General features: G+C 58.1%; 1 protein-coding gene across 5 annotated transcripts in view; it reads left to right on the forward strand.

Moving 5' to 3' along the window:
* Positions 1 to 18372, forward strand: part of PRDM15 (PR/SET domain 15) — a 59182-nt gene that overhangs the window by 26684 nt on the left and 14126 nt on the right. For 2 of the 5 annotated variants that reach the window (XM_060297776.1, XM_060297780.1), the window contains exons 7-19: positions 667 to 891; positions 2372 to 2492; positions 3889 to 4073; positions 4173 to 4267; positions 4577 to 4664; positions 9581 to 9748; positions 11675 to 11746; positions 11889 to 11986; positions 14295 to 14426; positions 15021 to 15155; positions 15885 to 16048; positions 16938 to 17017; positions 17272 to 17391. In XM_060297776.1, the coding sequence (XP_060153759.1) occupies positions 667 to 891; positions 2372 to 2492; positions 3889 to 4073; positions 4173 to 4267; positions 4577 to 4664; positions 9581 to 9748; positions 11675 to 11746; positions 11889 to 11986; positions 14295 to 14426; positions 15021 to 15155; positions 15885 to 16048; positions 16938 to 17017; positions 17272 to 17391 (1683 nt within the window). The remainder of the gene's footprint in view (positions 1 to 666; positions 892 to 2371; positions 2493 to 3888; positions 4074 to 4172; positions 4268 to 4576; positions 4665 to 9580; positions 9749 to 11674; positions 11747 to 11888; positions 11987 to 14294; positions 14427 to 15020; positions 15156 to 15884; positions 16049 to 16937; positions 17018 to 17271; positions 17392 to 18372) is intronic. The other 3 variants (XM_060297777.1, XM_060297778.1, XM_060297779.1) reach the window with 3 other exon arrangements.

The following is an 18372-nucleotide window of genomic DNA, read 5'->3' on the forward strand; positions in this document are numbered from 1 at the left end:
GTCCCCATCTGTCTCGTGGGTCACTCCTCCGTCCTCTTGCTGGTGCCCCGCCCTCCAGCCAGCCTGAGCCCAGCTCACCTTCATTCAGGGAGCATGGCCATCTCTGTCTGTTTCCTGTGTGTGGCCCAGTTATCTTTCCCTGGGAGGTCTTTGAGGTTTCTTCTGTTGAAAATAAAGGTTTTTGGCCTTCATGCAGTGTTTTGAAAGACAATTTTGTTCATTATGAATTGAATGTTTATCACTATGCCTCTTCAAAGGCTACGTTTTAAAATAACTGTATTATATATTCATCGTAGAAAAATTAGAAAGCTTAAATGAGCTTTGAGAAGAATATAAAAGTTGCCTGTAAGGTCACCGTAGAGACCCACGTTACCCTTTTCCTGTGTTCTTCCAGTTTCTCTTTGCTCACACACGCGCACCCAGGCTTTTAGTTTTTACAAAACTGTACGCGAGTTTACAAAACTGCCCGGCTTCTGTCGCCTGACTGACTTTTTAAAATGGTGGTTGTGTTTGGTGCAGTGGAAATGCTGTCATTTTCAAGGCAGAAGAAATAACATTTATTTGCCTCTGCAGAGGGCACCCTGTTAGCAAATAAAATTGAAAACAAGCAAAATGGAGGTTGGGAGTGGATGCCCTGCCTTATGCCTTTGCTCCCCTGTCCTGCAGAGCACCTGTTGGGCCATTTGGAACAATCCAGGAGCGTCCTCCCAGCCGGCCAGCAGGATTCGGCGGCGGAGAAGGAAGCAGACGTGCCCCGGGGGGAGCCTCCCGCAGTTCCCAAGAGTGTCAGTGCCGCCAAAGAGCAGAAGAAAAAGCCTCGAAGGGGGAGAAAACCCAAAGCATCCAAGCCAGAGCAGCCTCTAGTTATCGTGGAAGGCGAGGAGCCCGCAGGTGAGGGGGAGGGGCCCGCAGGTGAGGCTGGTCCCGCTCCTGGGGTAGCAGTGAAGGGAATGGGGAGGGACCTGAGGCCATGTTGCCTCCATGCCGGGTAGCAAAACTCGGCACAGAGCCCTTCTCTTTCGCTGAAGCAGCTCTTCGCACACGGCGACTCGCAGTGCGGTTGGCAGGCTGTGCCGGCTGTGACCTTTGACAAGCGCGTCCACCTGTGTAGCCGGATGTCAGGACAGAGAGCATGTCCGTTCCCCCCAGCCGCTTCCCGGCTTGTCTCCGCGTGGACTGGCGTTCCCGTCCTGGGCACCGTCTCTGTGCCCGGCATCTCCCGCACGGCGTGTAGGGGAGGCTCGTCCACAGCCGGGTCCCCGCTGCCTCTTCTCCTTTGCTGCCGAGCCGTGTTGGTCCATCATGTGGATGCCCCACCGTCTGCTCCCGTGTCCCCTGTGGACGGTCGTGCAGCTGGCTTCCAGGCCGTGGCTAAAGCCGTTCTCCGACTGTACAGTAGCCTCAGTTGAGCTTGGAGGGACCTTGGGCCCTCATTCTCAGGTGTGGGATTCCCAAAATGCCATGTCCCCTCGGCCCTCACGTGGCCTCTGCCAGAAGTGCCTGGTGCCAGAGGATTCCTGGCGGGTCTCGCACGTAAGGACCAGACATGATGCTCAGACACTAGCGAGTCCCCTCACTACCTTCCTTACTGATCACTGGGCAGTTTTTCTTTTCGCCGTCTGCCGTAGCCCAGGATGTCTTTTGCGAGAGTGAGAAGAAATTTTTATCCTTTCTTGGAATTAAAGAGAATTCAGAGGAGCAGCCCTCACATAATGTTCTCAGGAGAAGTGGTTTAAACTTCCCCTGGACAGTTTCCCTGCTTCTCTATAAACAAGTAGAGGAGAAGGAGGTGAAAAGCTTATTAAATGATTATTTCACTCATTCTGAGTTGCATTAGGAAGACGTCACAGCAGGTGAAGCGGCTAAATCTTTTCACGTAACCTTCCCGTTTTTCACTTGTCCAGAGGTTCAGGCCTGGGTCCCTGTCACTGTGGTTATTTGATATTTGACTCTTGTACAAAATGATGATCTGCTTTTGAACATACTCAAGATGGCTTGTGTGATTACAAAAATTAATATTTCCAAATCTCTGTCAGGACAGAATTAGCTAGGTTATAAGGTCCCACCGTATGTCAAAGTGTTTCGGTTTTAGGTGGTACGAAAGGGATTGAGATAGTGTCGTGACTTAACCACAGATTATAACTCCAGTTTTGAGTTAAGAATAATATTTTGCTTTTCTAAATCTGCAGGTAAATGTGTGGATTCTAAACTATCGCTAGTTTTTTTGTGTTTTTTTCCCCCCGTGTCAATCTTGTGATCTGTGTCTGCCCCGTTGGCCTGGCTGTGGCCCCTCGGGCCTGTCATCTTGGTTCGGGTGCGTTCCACCCCCGGCCCTGGTGATGACACGGCTTGTCCTGTCCCCTCCACACAGAACAAGTGGCAGAGATCATGAGCGAGGTCGAGCCTGTGGCTGCGTCGCCGGACGAACGGATCATGGAGCTGGTTCTGGGGAAGCTGGCCGCCACCCCCAGCGACACGAGCTCAGTGCCAAAGTATGTCCCAGAGCAGCGCGTGGGCCTGGCTTCACAGGCAAAGGCGCCGTGGCGGCTAATCCATTCCAGAGGGAAGGCCGGATGAGAGGGGATGGTTTACTTCTTGTAGGAAACGTATGTGCTTGGGAAGCAGCAGGAGCTCTGGAGCCCAGGGGGTTAATAGCTCATCCACTGTGAAATAGCTTAAAATTTTAAAAACTATTTTTTACGGTAGTAAAATACACATAGTACACAATTTACCACCTTAATCGTTTTTAAGTGTACGATCGGTGGTTTTAAATACATTCACCTTGCAGTGCAGCCTTCCACCCATCTCTGGAACTTTTTCATCTTCCCCAAACTGAAACTCCATACTTACGAAAAACACTGACTCCCTATCAGCCCCTGCCCAGCCCCTGGCACCCACCATTCTGCCTTCTGTCTCTGTGAAGAGCTCAGAGGAGGTACCTGTGTCTCCAGGGGCTTCATATAAGTGTTCTCACACGGTGTTTGTCTTTTTGTGATTGGCTTATTTCACTTAACGTGACGCCCTCGAGGTTCATCTGTGTTGTAGCAGGTGTCGGAATGTCCTTCCATTTTAAGGCAGAATAATATTCCATCATGTGGGATGGACCACATTTTGTTTATTCATTCTTCCATCAAGGACACTGGTGTTGCTTCTGCCTTGGCTGCTGTGAACAAATGCTGCTATGATAGGACAGTTTGTATTTAAATTTCTGTAAATTTAACACCTTGCTCTGTGTGTTTCCACTTTTTATGAACGAGGAAAATGTTTGTATTTTAGTTATTATTCTTAGGCAGTTTTTTGCCCTGGAGTTGAATAAGCTGGTGGCAGTATTTTTTTCCAGCCCTTTTCCCACGGGGCCAAAACGCGCCTGGTCCTTTAGGGTTCGGGAAGCCGTGGAAAAACTGAAAACAGAGCAGAGCAATGTCAGAAATGGTGAACCTGACCTACTTATTTATACTCCATCTTATTGCCCAGAGGGTTTCGGTAACTTAACCGTCAGAAACACATTTCATAGGGAGAAGAAGTTTGAAAAATCAGGTTCGGGAAAAATATGAAACAGGGTAGAGGCAAGTGAAAAAAAAGAGAACAGTTATGGTTACTCCGGTCGGCACACAAACTGAGCTCCAGGCTTCCCGGTGGCCGGAGTTAACGCCCAGGGAGCTGAGTGGCCGGTACGGGAAAAGCTAACGGGTGGCACTGCGCGTTCAGCGTGTCTGTCCCTTCCAGGTGCCCCAAAGCTGCAGGGGTGCGCCTGAGCACGGCCCCCCGCTCTCGTGTCCGGCTAGGAGGATTTGCCAGGGCCTCTCTCCAAGGTGACTGTGACCTTGAACTTTTTTCTCCGACCGCCCTGTCTCCCACCGGTCTCACCGGCTGGTGTGTCTAACCCAGCAGGTTCCCGCACCATCAGAGCGGCAGCATCACCCTCAAGAGGAGCCTGATTCTCTCGAGCCGCCACGGCATCCGGCGGAAGCTGGTGCGGCAGCTGGGGGAGCACAGGCGGGTCTACCAGTGCAGCATCTGCAGCAAGGTCTTCCAGAACAGCAGCAACCTCAGCAGGCACGTGCGCTCCCACGGTGAGTCCCCGCGGGAGCCGGGCGGCGCGCCCCAGGCGGGCGTGTGGCCTCAGGGCGCCTGGAGCAGTGGCGCGCGGCTTGTCCCTGCTCGTCCCTTAGGCGACAAGCTGTTTAAATGCGAGGAGTGCACCAAGCTGTTCAGCCGCAAGGAGAGCCTGAAGCAGCACGTCTCCTACAAGCACAGCAGGAACGAGGTGGGTGAAGGACCGCTGCTGTCCAGTGACGGAGGAGAGCAGCCCGTTGGCGCTGATGAAGGAGTCACGGGGTGGGGGCAGCGGGAGCCGGAGCGGCCCAGGTGGGTAGGTGGGCGCCACCAGGGCTCGGGCCGAGCGAGAGGCCCGCGTGGGCAGCGAGCTCACCCGGGCGCGGGGCTCCCTTTCAGGGCAGGGGCACGGCCAGACAGGGCTCACGCTCTACGCTGGGCAGGAGGGTAGCGGGGGGAAGGGCCCGCTCCCTGAGGGGGCGCGTCCCAGCTGCCCCCGCTTCCCGCCCCGCCCCACCAGGTCGACAGCGAGTACAGGTACCGGTGCGGCACCTGCGAGAAGACCTTCCGCATCCAGAGCGCGCTGGAGTTTCACAACTGCCGGACAGGTGAGGGGCCCCGCCCGGCGCTGAGGCGCGGGTACCTGGCGGGGTGGGGACCAGGTGTTCCGGCAGAGGGTGAAGGTGGATTTAACAGGTGTCCTCACCTGTAACGTTCCCCTCCGTTCGGGGTGCTTCAAGCAGCTGTTACTTACTCTCAAGAGACCGAAACTTTCCCTTTAAAAGGGGATTTATTTCACATCCTGTTATTCCTCCGAAGCAGCCACATATGGCCCACGGTTGAGCCCGTGGTGAAGCAGGGGGGTTTCGTCGTCGCCGAGGATGGTGAGTGGTAGGGTTGCTCTGGGACCCGGTGAGAAGTCCTTGAAGAGATGGGGTCGCGGCTGGAGGGCTGGGCTTCCGCCTCGCTCTCGGCAGGAGCTTCCTCAGCCATCCGCTCCCCTCCCTCCGAGGACCCCGCCTGGGTCCAGGTGAGGGCCTTGCTGCTCCCTCGCACACACTGGCCTCCGCTGAGCCTGCCGCTGTCCCCAGTCCCCACTCGTGACACGGACCCTCGTCTGCTTGCGTGCAGCTGAAGCCGGCGTGCTTGGGCCAGCCGGCGGCCGGGACGGGTCTCTGGGCCTGGCCGAGGGTCTCAGGCCCCGTGTCTGGCCGAGCGCGCAGCTGGCTAGTGTACGCGATGTGTAAATCCCCGTGGACGGCCAGGGGACGGCTGTGCAGGAGCCCAGCCGGCAGGGGAGGCCCGTGTCCTGTCCCCGCGGCTCTTTGCCCTGTGCCCCGTGGGGGAAGGCGGGCGGCTGCCTTCCCACCCAGGGAGGATGGGGTTGGCGGAGGGTCGCTGTCGTCTTTTCGGCCCCCTCTTCTAGGCATCATCGCACACCTGGGGGGTGGGTACCAGTGGCAGTCGGCTTAGAGACCTGCCAGGTTAACCTTTGATTCCGAACCCCCTTCCTGTCGAGCCCTCTGTGTGTGTCACCGGTCACTCTGTATCTCTGTGTTGGTTCTCGTTAGGGTGCCGGGGGGCCGGCCCGCATCTCAGGGCACCCTTACCCCGTCACCTAAATCACCACTGCCCCTCCCTGCCGGTGGCCAGCACCCGCTCCTGCAGCCTCTGCAGTGTCCCTTCATTTGGTTCATCTGCTTGTTCCGCTTTGAGGGCTCCTGTTGGAAACTGCGGCTGGTTTCCTCCGTCCACAGAGCCTCGCTCCCAGGGCGGGGCTTTTCTGAGTGGCAGGTGAGTCTTGTCTCACCTGAGCTCCAGCTGCCCCGCATCAGTCACGGCATGAAGTGGCCTTGGAAGCTTCCGGGTGCGCTTCCAGGGGCTACACCACCTGCATTCCGCAGCCCAGGTGTTCCCAAAACCCGGGGAAAATCCACCAGTCTTGATGCCGTATCAGTCAGAGGACCCTCGAGCTGTGCTTATCGCCGGGCAGGATGGCGCTCCACGAGGCCACGCTCGGTTCTGCACGAGCTCAGTGGGTGGGCATCAGAGCGGAGGGTGATGCCCCTGTCCCGGCCCGGGTGTTTGCTGAGGCCCGCTGGAGGCTGAGGCAGAGAAGTTCTCTTCTTTTTGTCTTTATTTCTCTGGACACAAATGAAACAGAAGGTACTAAGTCAAAGCAGCCGTTGCTACATGTCAGCAAAAAGTTCTGTTAAACCAGACGTTTGTCTGTCTTCGTTATATAGAAGTTAACAGAGCAGCAATGAATTGAAATGCAGTTTCTCCACAATTTCAAAGGTCAGAAGTTTTGGATGGAAGACAAAGGATAAACCTGGGAGCTGAGGTCATTTGTGTAATATATTATTTGCAGGCTGTTGTACTTTCTTATAATAGTGTTCACGTTAGGAGAATGTGTCTTCCGTAGACCATTGAAGTCAGGGATTTGTGTGAGGTTTGAAATGATGGGTCTGCTGGGCTTTTTCTCAAGCTTTCAGTCAGCAGGGCCTGTCCTGGGTGTGAGGTGGCCCTCGTCTGCCCTCGACCTTCCTGAGGGAGCTGGAGGAGAGCAGAGGCTCATGTCTAGGCCCTCAGGCAAGACAGGGTCTCCCTGGAAATCCCCTGTCCCGCCTCCGGGTGACCCTGTGCCCCCTCCTCCACCGGAGCCCACGTGTTGGGCTGCACCCCCAGGCCTGCAAGCCTTGGAGCTGCCCAACCTCGAGACCAAAGAAAGAGCCCAGAGACAGCGACAGAGACATCAATGGTTTATTGGACGGGGGAACCTTACACGTCTGAAACAAAGGTCCTGAAGCCGCACCCCGCCACGTGCAGAGGGCAGGCAGCACATGTCAGGCAGAGATCTTCCCCCCTCAGGGGAGAAGGAGGCTGCCCTTATAGGGGCAACTGACATCAGGTTGGCTCATCAGTTACCAGGGAAACCAGCGGCTGGGGCACACCCCTCCCCTCCCCTCAGGTCAAGGACCACCAGCAGGGCAGGTGTCTCCCTCTAATGAACTAGCAGAAAGGCAGAGCCTTCTGGCCTGAGGATTAGACAGTCACCAGCTGGGGCAGGGGGCGAGCAGTACAGGGGAGCGTGTAGAGGTGAGGCGGGCATTGGCTGGGCAGGGGGGAGACAGAGCGGGGCACAGCCATGCTGAGAGGCCTGACCATCCACCACATAACAGGTGTTTGTTCTCAGTTACTGCATTTTGCTAAAACATGAGTGTAGGCCTCGAGGGCAGCAGGGATTATGGGGGGCAGGGGCGAGAAGGTTGTCGTCTAGCACCTGCCTGGATTCCTGAACTGGTGACATGTGGACGCCATGGCAGGAAAAGCCACCGTGGTGACAGCCTGGCCCAGACAGCTGCTCCAGCTCTGCTGTCACCCGGCGAAGGCCACACCGGAGCTGTTGGGGATGGTTAGAGGTGGGTCCTCTCCATACGCTGGGAGGGACTCGACCCGTTAGAGAGAAGAAGCGAAAGTCCAAGGGCCGCGCTGCACCTTCCACGGCTGTCGGGTTCCTGGGCGTGTGGGCCACCTGCCCAGGAGGGAGGCTTACCTGTGTGGTTTAGCAGGCCCAGAGTGGGCGGGGTGTCCAGTGATCCCATGGAACGGCCCTGTAAGGCGCGACCCTTCATCTCTGATGAGCAGAGCAGGATGGCAGATGCCCTCATCTCTGGTGGTCTCATTCCTAAGGATCCATGCCGAGGACATCTAGTAGGAAGAGCATCATTACATTACCTACAATATCAGAAATGATGAAGTAGGGCTTCCCTGGTGGCGCAGTCGTTGAGAGTCCGCCTGCCGATGCAGGGGACGCGGGTTCGTGCCCCGGTCCGGGAAGATCCCACATGCCGCGGAGCGGCTGGGCCCGTGAGCCATGGCCGCTGAGCCTGCGCGTCCGGAGCCTGTGCTCCGCAGCGGGAGAGGCCACAACAGTGAGAGGCCCGCGTACCGCAAAAAAAAAAAAAGATGGAGTAAATTACGATGTATGAACTGGGTGGAAAATTATGTAACCACTAAAATCAGCATGGAAATGTCTGCATGATAAGCACAGGTACCACACACACACAAACGCGTGTACAGGGGAGTGTGGATACCCCGGGGCCTCCACCTGGGGCTGCACATCGGGGTCCACCTGGCAGAAGTTAAACTGCTGAGGCCTGAGTCCCCGGGGACGCTGGGCAGAGTCTGGAGCCGGTTTGGTTGGAACAGCTGCCCGGGGGATGCTGCCCAACGTACAGGGCACAGGACAGCCTCCCGCAGCGATCCGGCCAGAGTGTCAGCAGCGCCCAGGCTGCGATTCCCGGACATGGGAGTCCGCTGTGCAGCAGAGTGAGGACCGCGATCAGTCACTGTAGAAAACGAAACTTGGCTCCGGCCTCCGGGATTGGCGCATTCAGCAAACATTTGCTGACTATGGGAAGTCAGTGGGCTTTAGCCAAAAGCCCAGAAATGAGGGTGACACGGTGTGACCTCAGGCCCTCGCTCTGGAGGGGGACGCACGCTCTCATGCCCACCCGCTCAGGTGACACGGGACGGTGTTCCCGGTGCTGCAGGACGGCCGTGGGCAGTGAGGGCTGACTTTCGGGGCTGGCGTAGGTGACGGACCCGTGGGCAGTTAACGTGTCCTGGCAGGAGCAGGGTGGGCGTGGTGGGGTTGAGGGCAGAGGACAAGTCTGAGTGGAGAGCGCTAACCAAGGCCCCGAGACCCCCTAAACCAGGGGCGGAGGCCGGGTGGCTGGGGCCAAGGCAGACAGCTGGAGAGGTGCCGGGGCGGGGCAGATGCCCTGATGGCCCCTGTGCTTGTGCTCATGGGGGGCAGACCCCCCGGGCCTGGGGGGAGGGGACAGGACACCCCAGGGTCTGCCTTGGGCACCTGGAGGGAGAGAGCAGGTGGGGCCTGTCCGAGGCCCTGGTGGGGCAGTCTGGCCACCTTTGGGGAGGGACTGGGGAGGGACACCGGGCTGTGGGTATCTCTGAAGGCTTCAGTGTGGGGAGGGGGTGTTTGCTGGGGGTGGGTGCACTTCTCCCAAAGGTGACCTAGGGACCAGACGGTTTTGTTTACAGGTGGGAGACATTGGGGATGTCTTTGTGCGATGGGGGAGGAGCCTGTGGAGGGCACGTGGGAGGGGAGGGGCAGGCGATGGGTGGACTTCGGAGGAGCGGTGGGGCGGGGCAGGAGGCCGCTCATCTGACGCTGCGGGAAGGAGGGGCCGGCGCCGCGGTCAGGTTGGCTGAGGGGGTGAGGGCCAAGGACAGCTGTGGTCCAGCCGCTTTCCTTGCCACGAGTCCCCAGATGCTGTGGGAGGCTTGTGGCGCCAGGGAGGAAGGAGGTGAGCTACCTGTTTGCTCTGCACGCTGCTCAGGCCTGGCTTGGCAGGGGGCTTCGTCGGCTCAGGTGGTGCTGTTTCCTGGCCCCACCCTCCTCCTGTGCCTCGTTGCCGGTCCCACGGCCATGATGTTGAGCCTGTAGTCGGTGTCATGTACCTAAAAGTTGCTGTGTGTTTCCCTGCTTCCTCGACAGATGATAAGACGTTCCAATGTGAGATGTGTTTCAGATTCTTCTCCACCAACAGCAACCTTTCCAAGCACAAGAAGAAGCATGGGGACAAGAAGTTTGCCTGTGAAGTCTGCAACAAAATGTTCTACCGCAAGGACGTCATGCTGGACCACCAGAGGAGGCACCTGGAAGGTGAATGCGCCTGCCGGGGAGGGGGCGGGGCTCACGCTGGCCCCGTCTCTGTGGGCGCCTGTTGGCGAGGCACCACCTGACGGGAATTGGCTCAGGCATCCAGAGGTCCTGATGGGGGATTAGAGCATCACGTGCGAGTGGGAACGGTTGGAAACGCCCCAAACGCTCCGCAGCGGGAAAGTTAGGAAAACCAGACTCTTTGTAGGACTGAATTTTATCAGTCACCAAAATCTTTTTGTTTTCAGAGAGCTTAATATTGTGAGAAAATGCTTTCCATACGAAAGTAGGAGGAAAGCAGTGTATGAAATGTCACACGGGGTGTGGTGCACTCTCAGCCGTGTGCGTGGGACGGAACGTTTCAGGCGGAGGCTGTTTGGGGCCGTGAGTGATTCTGCCCTTGTTCCTGTTTCCCCAGGGACCCCCGATGACCCTCGCCATTTGCGGTGGGCTTGGGGTGCCTGAGGGCTGCCTGTCGTGTGGTGGGTTTACGAGAGGCCAGCGCAGGAGAAAGATGGACTTCAGTGGGGTCGCTAATGGGGGGGAAGGTGGGAGGCAGCACAGTGAGGGATGAGGTGGGGTTGCGGGCGACCCCACAGGGCAGACCCTGAGCTGTGCAGGGGAAGGCAGGGGCCCTGAGAGAAGAGAGAGACCGGCACCTTGGGCCACAGGTGTGTCCTGAGCACCTACCCTACCTGGGAGGCTTTCTCAAAGACCCTCTGCTCAGACAGACCCTCTTTCAAAATAGCATTTTAGTTTTAGTGATCTTGACATTTTAGTTTTTTACCCTAAAACCCACTGCCCTCTTGCTGACCAGCCTCTGTAAGAAGCACGCACTGACCAGAGCACCTTGTTATAAAAGTTTGAAAAAAAAATCGTTTTACAAAGAATTGAAAATGAAGTATACGCTTGTCGGGGGGAAAAGGTCAGAAAACGAAGTTGTACGCGAAGTCTGACCATTGCATGCAGCTGTGCGTGTACACGTGTCTTCGTGGCTTTTAAAACAAGCCTGGAGTCAGGTCGCGTCCTGCGTCACCTTTGCACTCTGCCTTTTTACCTGGCCCTTCTTCACGTGGGTTCATAAGCTCCACCCCCTTCCCTCTGTGATCCAGTGCTGCACTTAGCGCCTGGTGTCCACTTAGTGGCCGGGTGGCCTTGGTCATGCTGCTGGGCCTCAGTGTCCTCACCTGTGTTGTGGGGATGGCCATTGTGCCGACCTGCTGGGCTGGTTGAACTGGACCCTGATGATAAAGCCCCAGGCGGGCCCGTAAGTGCCGCCATTACTGCCGGAAATCAGGTGTTTCCTGATCGACAGATACGTGGGTTGCATCTTACAACTTTATCTTACAACATTTTACAGCTGACGCACTCAGATCATTTTCCTCGGGAATGAGCGAATGCTGTGTGGCCGTTCCATGGTTTTTCCCTCTACACGGAAGCGTAATCCACGCCCAGTACAGACCTGTGTGCTTTACGCCGCTGGGGGCTTTCTGGGGAGTCACGTACTTGTCTCCAGGCCAGCGAGCTGGCCGTTCTTGAGCCCAGCTGTGCAGGAATGTCCCAGAAGGACGGGTCAGTGGTGTAGAGAGAGACCGTGGGAAGGAACTTCTCTCTTTTATTCAGAGATTCCCTGTTTCCTGAGAACTTCTAAGTCTGTTTTGATCCCAATTATGATCACTTTTGCCTTAAAACCATAGAAATTTATTATTTTCTGACTTTTTACCTTGATCCTTACTGGGCTGATTTAATCTGAAGGATGAAATTAGTATCTTTTTAATAAGAATGCCCTCCTGCGCACAGACGCCTCTGAGAACCCCGCCTGTCCCTGAGCTTCAGGTTGAGCACAGACGCCCCCCTTACCAGTAGCTCCTTCTGACTCCTGCGCGGAAGGCTCAGGACCCTTGCTGCCCTTGGGTTTCCACGTTTCAGGTGCGGCCCGGGTTCCGGAGTCGGTGGTGCGGGCCGCCTGCCCTCCCTCCCGGGTCGCGTGTCGGAGCGCCGGTGCGTCATGGACGAGTGACCCGCTCGCTCCTTTGTCCCACCCGTGGGCAGCCCTGTCCTCCATCAGCTGGAGGTGACCCTGGCTGATGCGGGAAGGTCTCCTGTGTACTGACTCTCTCGGCCGGGGGGCGGGGCGTTTCAGGAGTGCGGCGGGTGAAGAGGGAAGACGCGGAGGCCGGCGGTGCCGAGAACCTGGTGCGCTACAGGAAGGAGCCTTCGGGGTGCCCGGTGTGCGGCAAGGTAACGCAGGCTGGGGCCGGGGCCCGGACACAGCTCACCTTTTCTTATGGGAAGGCTCAGAGCTCTATGCACTGCGTGTGGCGGGGGCGGGGGAAGGTTAAGGTCGAGTGGGTACTTGGTGTCCCGAGCCGCGGCGTCCCCTCACTTGGTGCTCTGGTCATCTGCTCTCCTGCTGTGGAGGAAGGAGCTCAGCCTTGTCTCCCTTCGGCCACGATTTTCCACTAGTGCCACCCCGGCACGAACACTCCACCTCCAGCGCCCCGAGCCACATGCCTCTGGCGGAGACGGGACGTCCGGGTTTATTTTCCTGGCCAGCACTGGTCCCCCCGCAGCATTTCCCGGTGAGAGACTGACGGAGCCACAGCCGCATGCTCTGTGCCCAGTCCACGGATGCCAGTGCCCCGAGCGAGCAGATCTGTCCGGGGTGTCGGGCTGGCCGTCGGAGGGCATTGACTCCTCAGCAGGCCCTAAACGTCCGGAGTACACTCCCCATCCGAGCAGCCCCGGGCCGCGTCAGCCCTGCACAGGGAACCCTGTCCGGGCGCGGCCATCCAGGCCACGTCAGCTCACCACGTGAGATGGCGGTGGTCTTTGCGCACAAACGCCTGGTCTCGGCTGGAGGGGCGGTTGCTCGTTCCCTTAGGCTCACCTCCCGTGACTCGGCTCTCCCAGGTTCTCAGCCACGCGCAGCCCACATGAGCCACGTGGTCCTGGAGTGACAGCAGCCACCGGAAGTGAAGGCCCGGTGCACGGCCAGCTGTGACTCGGCCCAGCCAGCTGGCACGTGGCAGCATTGCCGGATCTTTTGACCTTTTCAAGAGAACACAGAAACCCGTGTTTTTATGGGAAATTTCCTGATTTTTTTCAAACCACAAAGCAACAGGTCTGCAGGGTAGCGTGGCCTGTGGGCTCCACGCTGGGGCTCTGACTTAGTGTGGGTTTGGGGGCTGGAGGCGGGAGTGGAGCTGGGGTAACGGAACACACGCCTGAGCCCGGGTGGCCAGGCCGGGCCGCTCCCAGGCAGGGGTGGGTGGAGGCTGCCCCGTGTTCACGTGTCCCACTCATTCTGCCCACTGACCACCGGCTCTGAGGAGTGGTGGCACCGTGTCCCTTCCATGTCCCTGGGAGATGGTGTACGTGAAACCAGCCAGCCGTGTGACTGACGTTCAGACACCTTTTATTCTGTGAAATGTTCACTGAACACTCACGGAGGGGCCAGGCAAGAGGCGAAAGGTCTCTCAGTGGCACATGGCTCGGGGTGCTGGAGATGGAGTGTTCGTGCCGGGGTGGCACTAGTGGAAAATCCTGGCCGATGGGAGACAAGGCTGAGCTCCTTCCTCCACAGCAAGAGAGCAGATGACCAGAGCCTGAATGTCTCTAGAACTGAATTCTTCATTGCTTCCAAGTATCCCGTCTCCAGCCCCATCTGCCTGGAGAACACAGATGCCGGGGGACACCTGCAACCTCCATCCCTCCCTGGAGGCCCATCTTCCTGCCCTGCTGACTCCTTTTCCCGCCCAGCCTCCCTGGGCTGTGGTCTCAGGGCTGTTGGCCGCAAGTCACCTGCAGATCTTGAAAAGCAGTGTCCGTGAAGGCATTAGCCTCTGTTCCCCGTGAACCGTGTCCCTTTCGTTCATGGCGTGTTCTCTTCCTGAGACCACGCGTGGTCGGGCTGAGCTCTAAGGAGGCCTGCTCTCCAGGTCACTCGGCCACTGGGGCGCAGGCCGTTCTCTCAGATCAGTGCGGGCCCTGGGGGTCATCTCTGCTGCTGGTTTTGTCCACTGAGCTCTGCTTGTGGACGCACAGCTGCACCTGGCCTGTGGGCAGCAGAGGGGCCACCCAGTGGATGAGTACTAGGTGAATGACCGAGTCTCCACACTCATCACTTTAGACAGGAAGCGCTGAGAAACTGGGGGAGGCGGTGTGAGTTGTGCATGAAATACGGAACACCCACTGAGGACATAACTCTTGACATCCGCTTTCGGAAAACTGCAGCTGTTTCTGTGACAGCCTTCTTGGTAGGCCCCATCCTAGTGAAATATTTAAGTGAGCTGGATGAAATTGAGCAGAATACTGTTTATGGTGAAGACTAGACAACGGTTAATTCTGTACTATAATGTAAGCACCAATTTAAACGGTCAGACGGTCAGGATTCTAGCACCACGTGACTATTTGTGTCTCCAACACTGAGGAGTTGCTGCAGCTCAAACCCTGGAGGGAAGCTGCGTTTTTGCGCCCACTTACGGCCTCCCCGTGGGCCGGGCACGCACGGTCCCAGGCTTCTCCGAGCCGGCTCTCCTCCCCACAGGTGTTCTCCTGCAGGAGCAACATGAACAAACACCTGCTGACGCACGGCGACAAGAAGTACACCTGTGAGATCTGCGGGCGCAGGTTCTTCCGCGTGGACGTGCTCCGGGATCACATCCACGTCCACTTCAAGGTGAGCTAGCGTCCCCCTTCCCGGGCTGCACGGGGGGGCGGGGCCGGCCCTCGTGGTCAGCGTGGCCACCTTGCCGCTCTTCCGGTGAGCTCTCTGGAGTCTTCTTGCCGCGTCTCCTGAAGCCCACCTGCTGGGCTGGCGTTAAAACTCCTCCGTGCTAGGCACCTCCCGGGAGAAGAATGAGGGTCGAGGGGACGGGGGGCATTTGCTTCCCTCCCTGCCTTTGACGAACGTGAGACGGGAGCTTGTGGGTGTGGTGGGGAGAGGAGTGAGGATTCGGGGTCATGGCTGCGGGGTTGGGCGGGGGAAGAAGTGCCGATCCAGGGAAAAGGAGGGAGGGGTCGGTGGTGACGAGGCCCACGTGAGGACGCAGAGCACGCCCTCCAGGCGCGTCCCAGCTCGGTGACTGTTCCCAGCAGCTCCAGCCCTGGCGTTCACAGTCGCCTGGACGTGAGCAAAGCCTGATGGCCCCACCGTCAGGGGGTGGGGTGTCCCAGGTGACCCGAGGGCACGGTTTCTGCATCCGGCCTACAAATCCCCGGTTAAAGCTCGCGCCAAGCGTGTCAGAAATTGGACGCGGTGACTGTTTGCCAGGACATCGCGCTGATGGACGACCAGCAGAGGGAGGAGTTCATCGGCAAGATCGGGATCTCCTCGGAAGAAAACGATGGTACTTCCGACGAGAGCGCAGACTCGGAGCCTCACAAGTACAGCTGCAAAAGGTGTCAGGTAACTGGACCTGCAGCCTTCCGGCCCTGGGGCTGCAGGGCTCTGGCATTGGGGGGGCACCTCACAGATGTCCCGGAAGGCGCCCCAGGTCTTGTCGCATCTCAGGGATGTTGGATACGGGTCTCACCGCCATCAGGGGACCACTGTCTCAGAATCAGTGTGGTCCACACGTGCCTGTGTGGCTGACCGGTGGGGATCCGTGTCCACGAAGGTGGGTGCAGGCCAGGGCTCCTCTGTCCTCCGCCTGCCCCCCACACGGCAGGGACCCTTGCTTAGAGGCTGGGGGTGCGGTGAGTTTTCAGCAGTTTTGCTGTACGGCTTCACTGCTCTGGGAGCTGTGGTTCACCACGGCCGAGCAGGTCCCTGCGTTCTCCCTGGGCGTTCGCACCCGTGGGCTCGGCACAGCACCTGAACGTGCACCTGTCAGGGCCTTCAGGCTTGGGGGAGAGATGGGGTCAGGTGGGCGGAGAGGAGGGGCGTTCTGGAAGCTGGCTGGGGGGGGGTGGGGGGCGCGGGACCTGCCGGCAGGTCCAGGAGGACCGGAGTCTGCTTCCTGTGCTCCCCCCGCTTCATGATTTTGCCCACCGCTGGCCCTGCTCTCGGGAGTCCCCCCTCTCCTGCTGGGAAGCGGGCTCTCTCCGGCGTCCAGGGCGCCTGGGTGGCGGCAGCGCAGCGTTGGCCGCGGGGATCCGGGCTGCGTGCGCACGAGAGCAGTGTGCGTGTCCACAGCTCACCTTCGGCCGCGGGAAGGAGTACCTGAAGCACATCATGGAGGTGCACAAGGAGAAGGGCTACGGCTGCAGCACCTGCCATCGGCGCTTCGCCCTGAAGGCCACCTACCACGCCCACATGGTCATCCACCGCGAGAACCTGCCTGACCCCAACGTGCAGAAGTGAGGCCCCCCCGGGCAGGGGCTCCCTGGTCTAGGGTGGTGCGGAGGGAGGGCTGGCTTCCTTGCAGAGAGGCAGGTGCCCAAATCAGCCGTCTGGAGCGTAGAGCAAGTTCTCCCTCCTTCGGGGGCCCTGGGCGGGTCTGGGGGAGGCACTGGCCTCGCTCCTTCGTGGGTCCTCAGGCGTCTCCCAGGTTGCACGCCTTCCCAGACCCCCGGCACAGTGGGCCACGTTGCAGCCCTGCCTCCATACGACCAGAGCCCCTTTGCCCCGCAGTAATTAGGTTTCGTGAATGTCAGTCCCGCTTCTGGCTACAGCCCGTAATCAGCGCTGTGTGTCCAAGCAAGTCAGGCAACAGCCCTGCTTAGAGCCGAGTAGTCTGCTCGGGCTGCCGACTGGGCCGCTCGAACAGCAGAAATGTATTATCTCAGTGCTGAAGGCCGGACGTTCTAGATGCAGCAGATCTGCTTCCTCCTGTGACCGTGAGGGAGCATCTGTCCCAGGCTCTCTCCTTGGCGTGTGGATGCCATCTTCTCCCTGTGTCCTCGTGGTCTTCCCTCAGTGCGTGTCTCTGTGTCCCTGTTTATAAGGGCACCAGTCATGCTGGATTCGGGCCTGTCGTGAGGACCTCAATTTTAACTTAGCCCCTCTGTGACGACCCCCATCTCCAAGCACCGTCGCGTTCTGCAGTGCTGGGAATCAGGACACCAACGTGTGAATTTTGGGGGGGACGATTCAGCCCAGATGGAGGCTGAAGTCTCTGGGTCCCTTGTCCCCCGCCCAGCACCTTTTATGCCCCACCTGCCGATAGAGGCGCTCAGGCAGGTGCACTCGGCCGCTGACGGCCCCGGGAGGGTGTGCGGGGCGTCCTGAGCCTGTGCCTGGTTTCAGGTACATCCACCCATGTGAGATCTGCGGGCGTATCTTCAACAGCATCGGAAACTTGGAGCGGCACAAACTTATCCACACAGGTAGCCGTGCCTGGGAGGACACAGGGGCCCGGGCTGCATCCTGCCCAGCGGTCATCTTGCCTCCCTGCCGGCGCTTCTCTGTCCGTCTTTGCCACCGCTCCCCCCTGTGGGTCCCCGCGGAGACCGGGGAAGGAGGGCTCAGCGGGCACTGCTCCAACTGCAGGCGTGGGGCCGCACTTCTCCCGTCACTGCCGTCACGCAGTGACCGTGGGTGCGGATCTCCTGCTGTGAAAGTCTGACCTGTTTGTCTGTAGGTGTGAAAAGCCACGCCTGCGAGCAGTGTGGGAAGTCCTTTGCCAGGAAGGACATGCTGAAGGAGCACATGCGCGTGCATGACAACATACGAGAGTACCTGTGTGCAGAGTGTGGGAAAGGTGAGGGCAGGTGGGGGGGACCCGGGCTGTGTGCTCAGTGTGGGGGGAGGGGGAGGGAGGGGCGAAGGCGAGAGCGGGTGCATGGAGGTGGGGGGGACATGGCCGTCAGGCAGGAGGGGCGGCCAGGCCACACGGCGGGGGGGGGGGGGTCGCCCAGACCCAAGTCATTTACTCAAGAAAGGTAAGACCCGAAGAGATCAGCGAGAAAAATAAAGCCGTCCAAAGGCAGGGAGATGGGGTGAAATCAAAGCACAAGCAAATCGTTTTAAAAGTAGGGAAAGAGTGCAACACAGAACTCTGTGAAGTACAGAATAATCTGAGGGTCCTCATGTGGCCTGAGTGTAGGTGCAAAATCCTCACTGCCGACTGGAACCACGAACTAGGACCAGCTGTGCACAGTGAGTACCGTTATCAGTGATGACTGTGACCGTTATTTGACTCAGGTGAAATGAGTTAAATGATAATAAGTCCATTAATAAAATCTCTCACATCAGTAAGTAGAATGAGGGGAAAAAAGGTAATCGCAGTCCATGGTAAAATTTTAAACTCATTTCTGTTTGAAAACAAACCAGAACTGTCAGGAAGACTTGGGGCAGCAGATCTTTGGTGCTTTCAAGTGGCCGCCAGTGTTCTGTGGGGTGGAGAGCGGCAGTGCCGCCCTCCTTCAGATATGGGACTGGTCAAGTTCATCTGCCTTGCTGTGAGGGTCTTTTAAAAAATTTAATATTCCGTCAAGTTTTTACTTTCTTCCTTTATGTGATTTTTAGGAAAGTACGAAGAAAACACAAATGCCCCGTAATTCCACTCACTGGATAAACCCGTCAGACTCATAAAATAAGATTACACGCAGAAGGCTAAAAGAACTGCAGAGAAAAGCAGAAAGTACACAGTCCCCCACCCCTGGCCCCCAGTCCCTCTCTGCACAGGTGACAGTTTCTTGTCTGTTCTCCAGAGTAACTGTGTGCAGCGTGTAGATTGTTT

Source organism: Globicephala melas, chromosome 4 (genome assembly GCF_963455315.2).
Source record: "Globicephala melas chromosome 4, mGloMel1.2, whole genome shotgun sequence".
In the NCBI taxonomy this organism is placed as follows: domain Eukaryota; kingdom Metazoa; phylum Chordata; class Mammalia; order Artiodactyla; family Delphinidae; genus Globicephala; species Globicephala melas.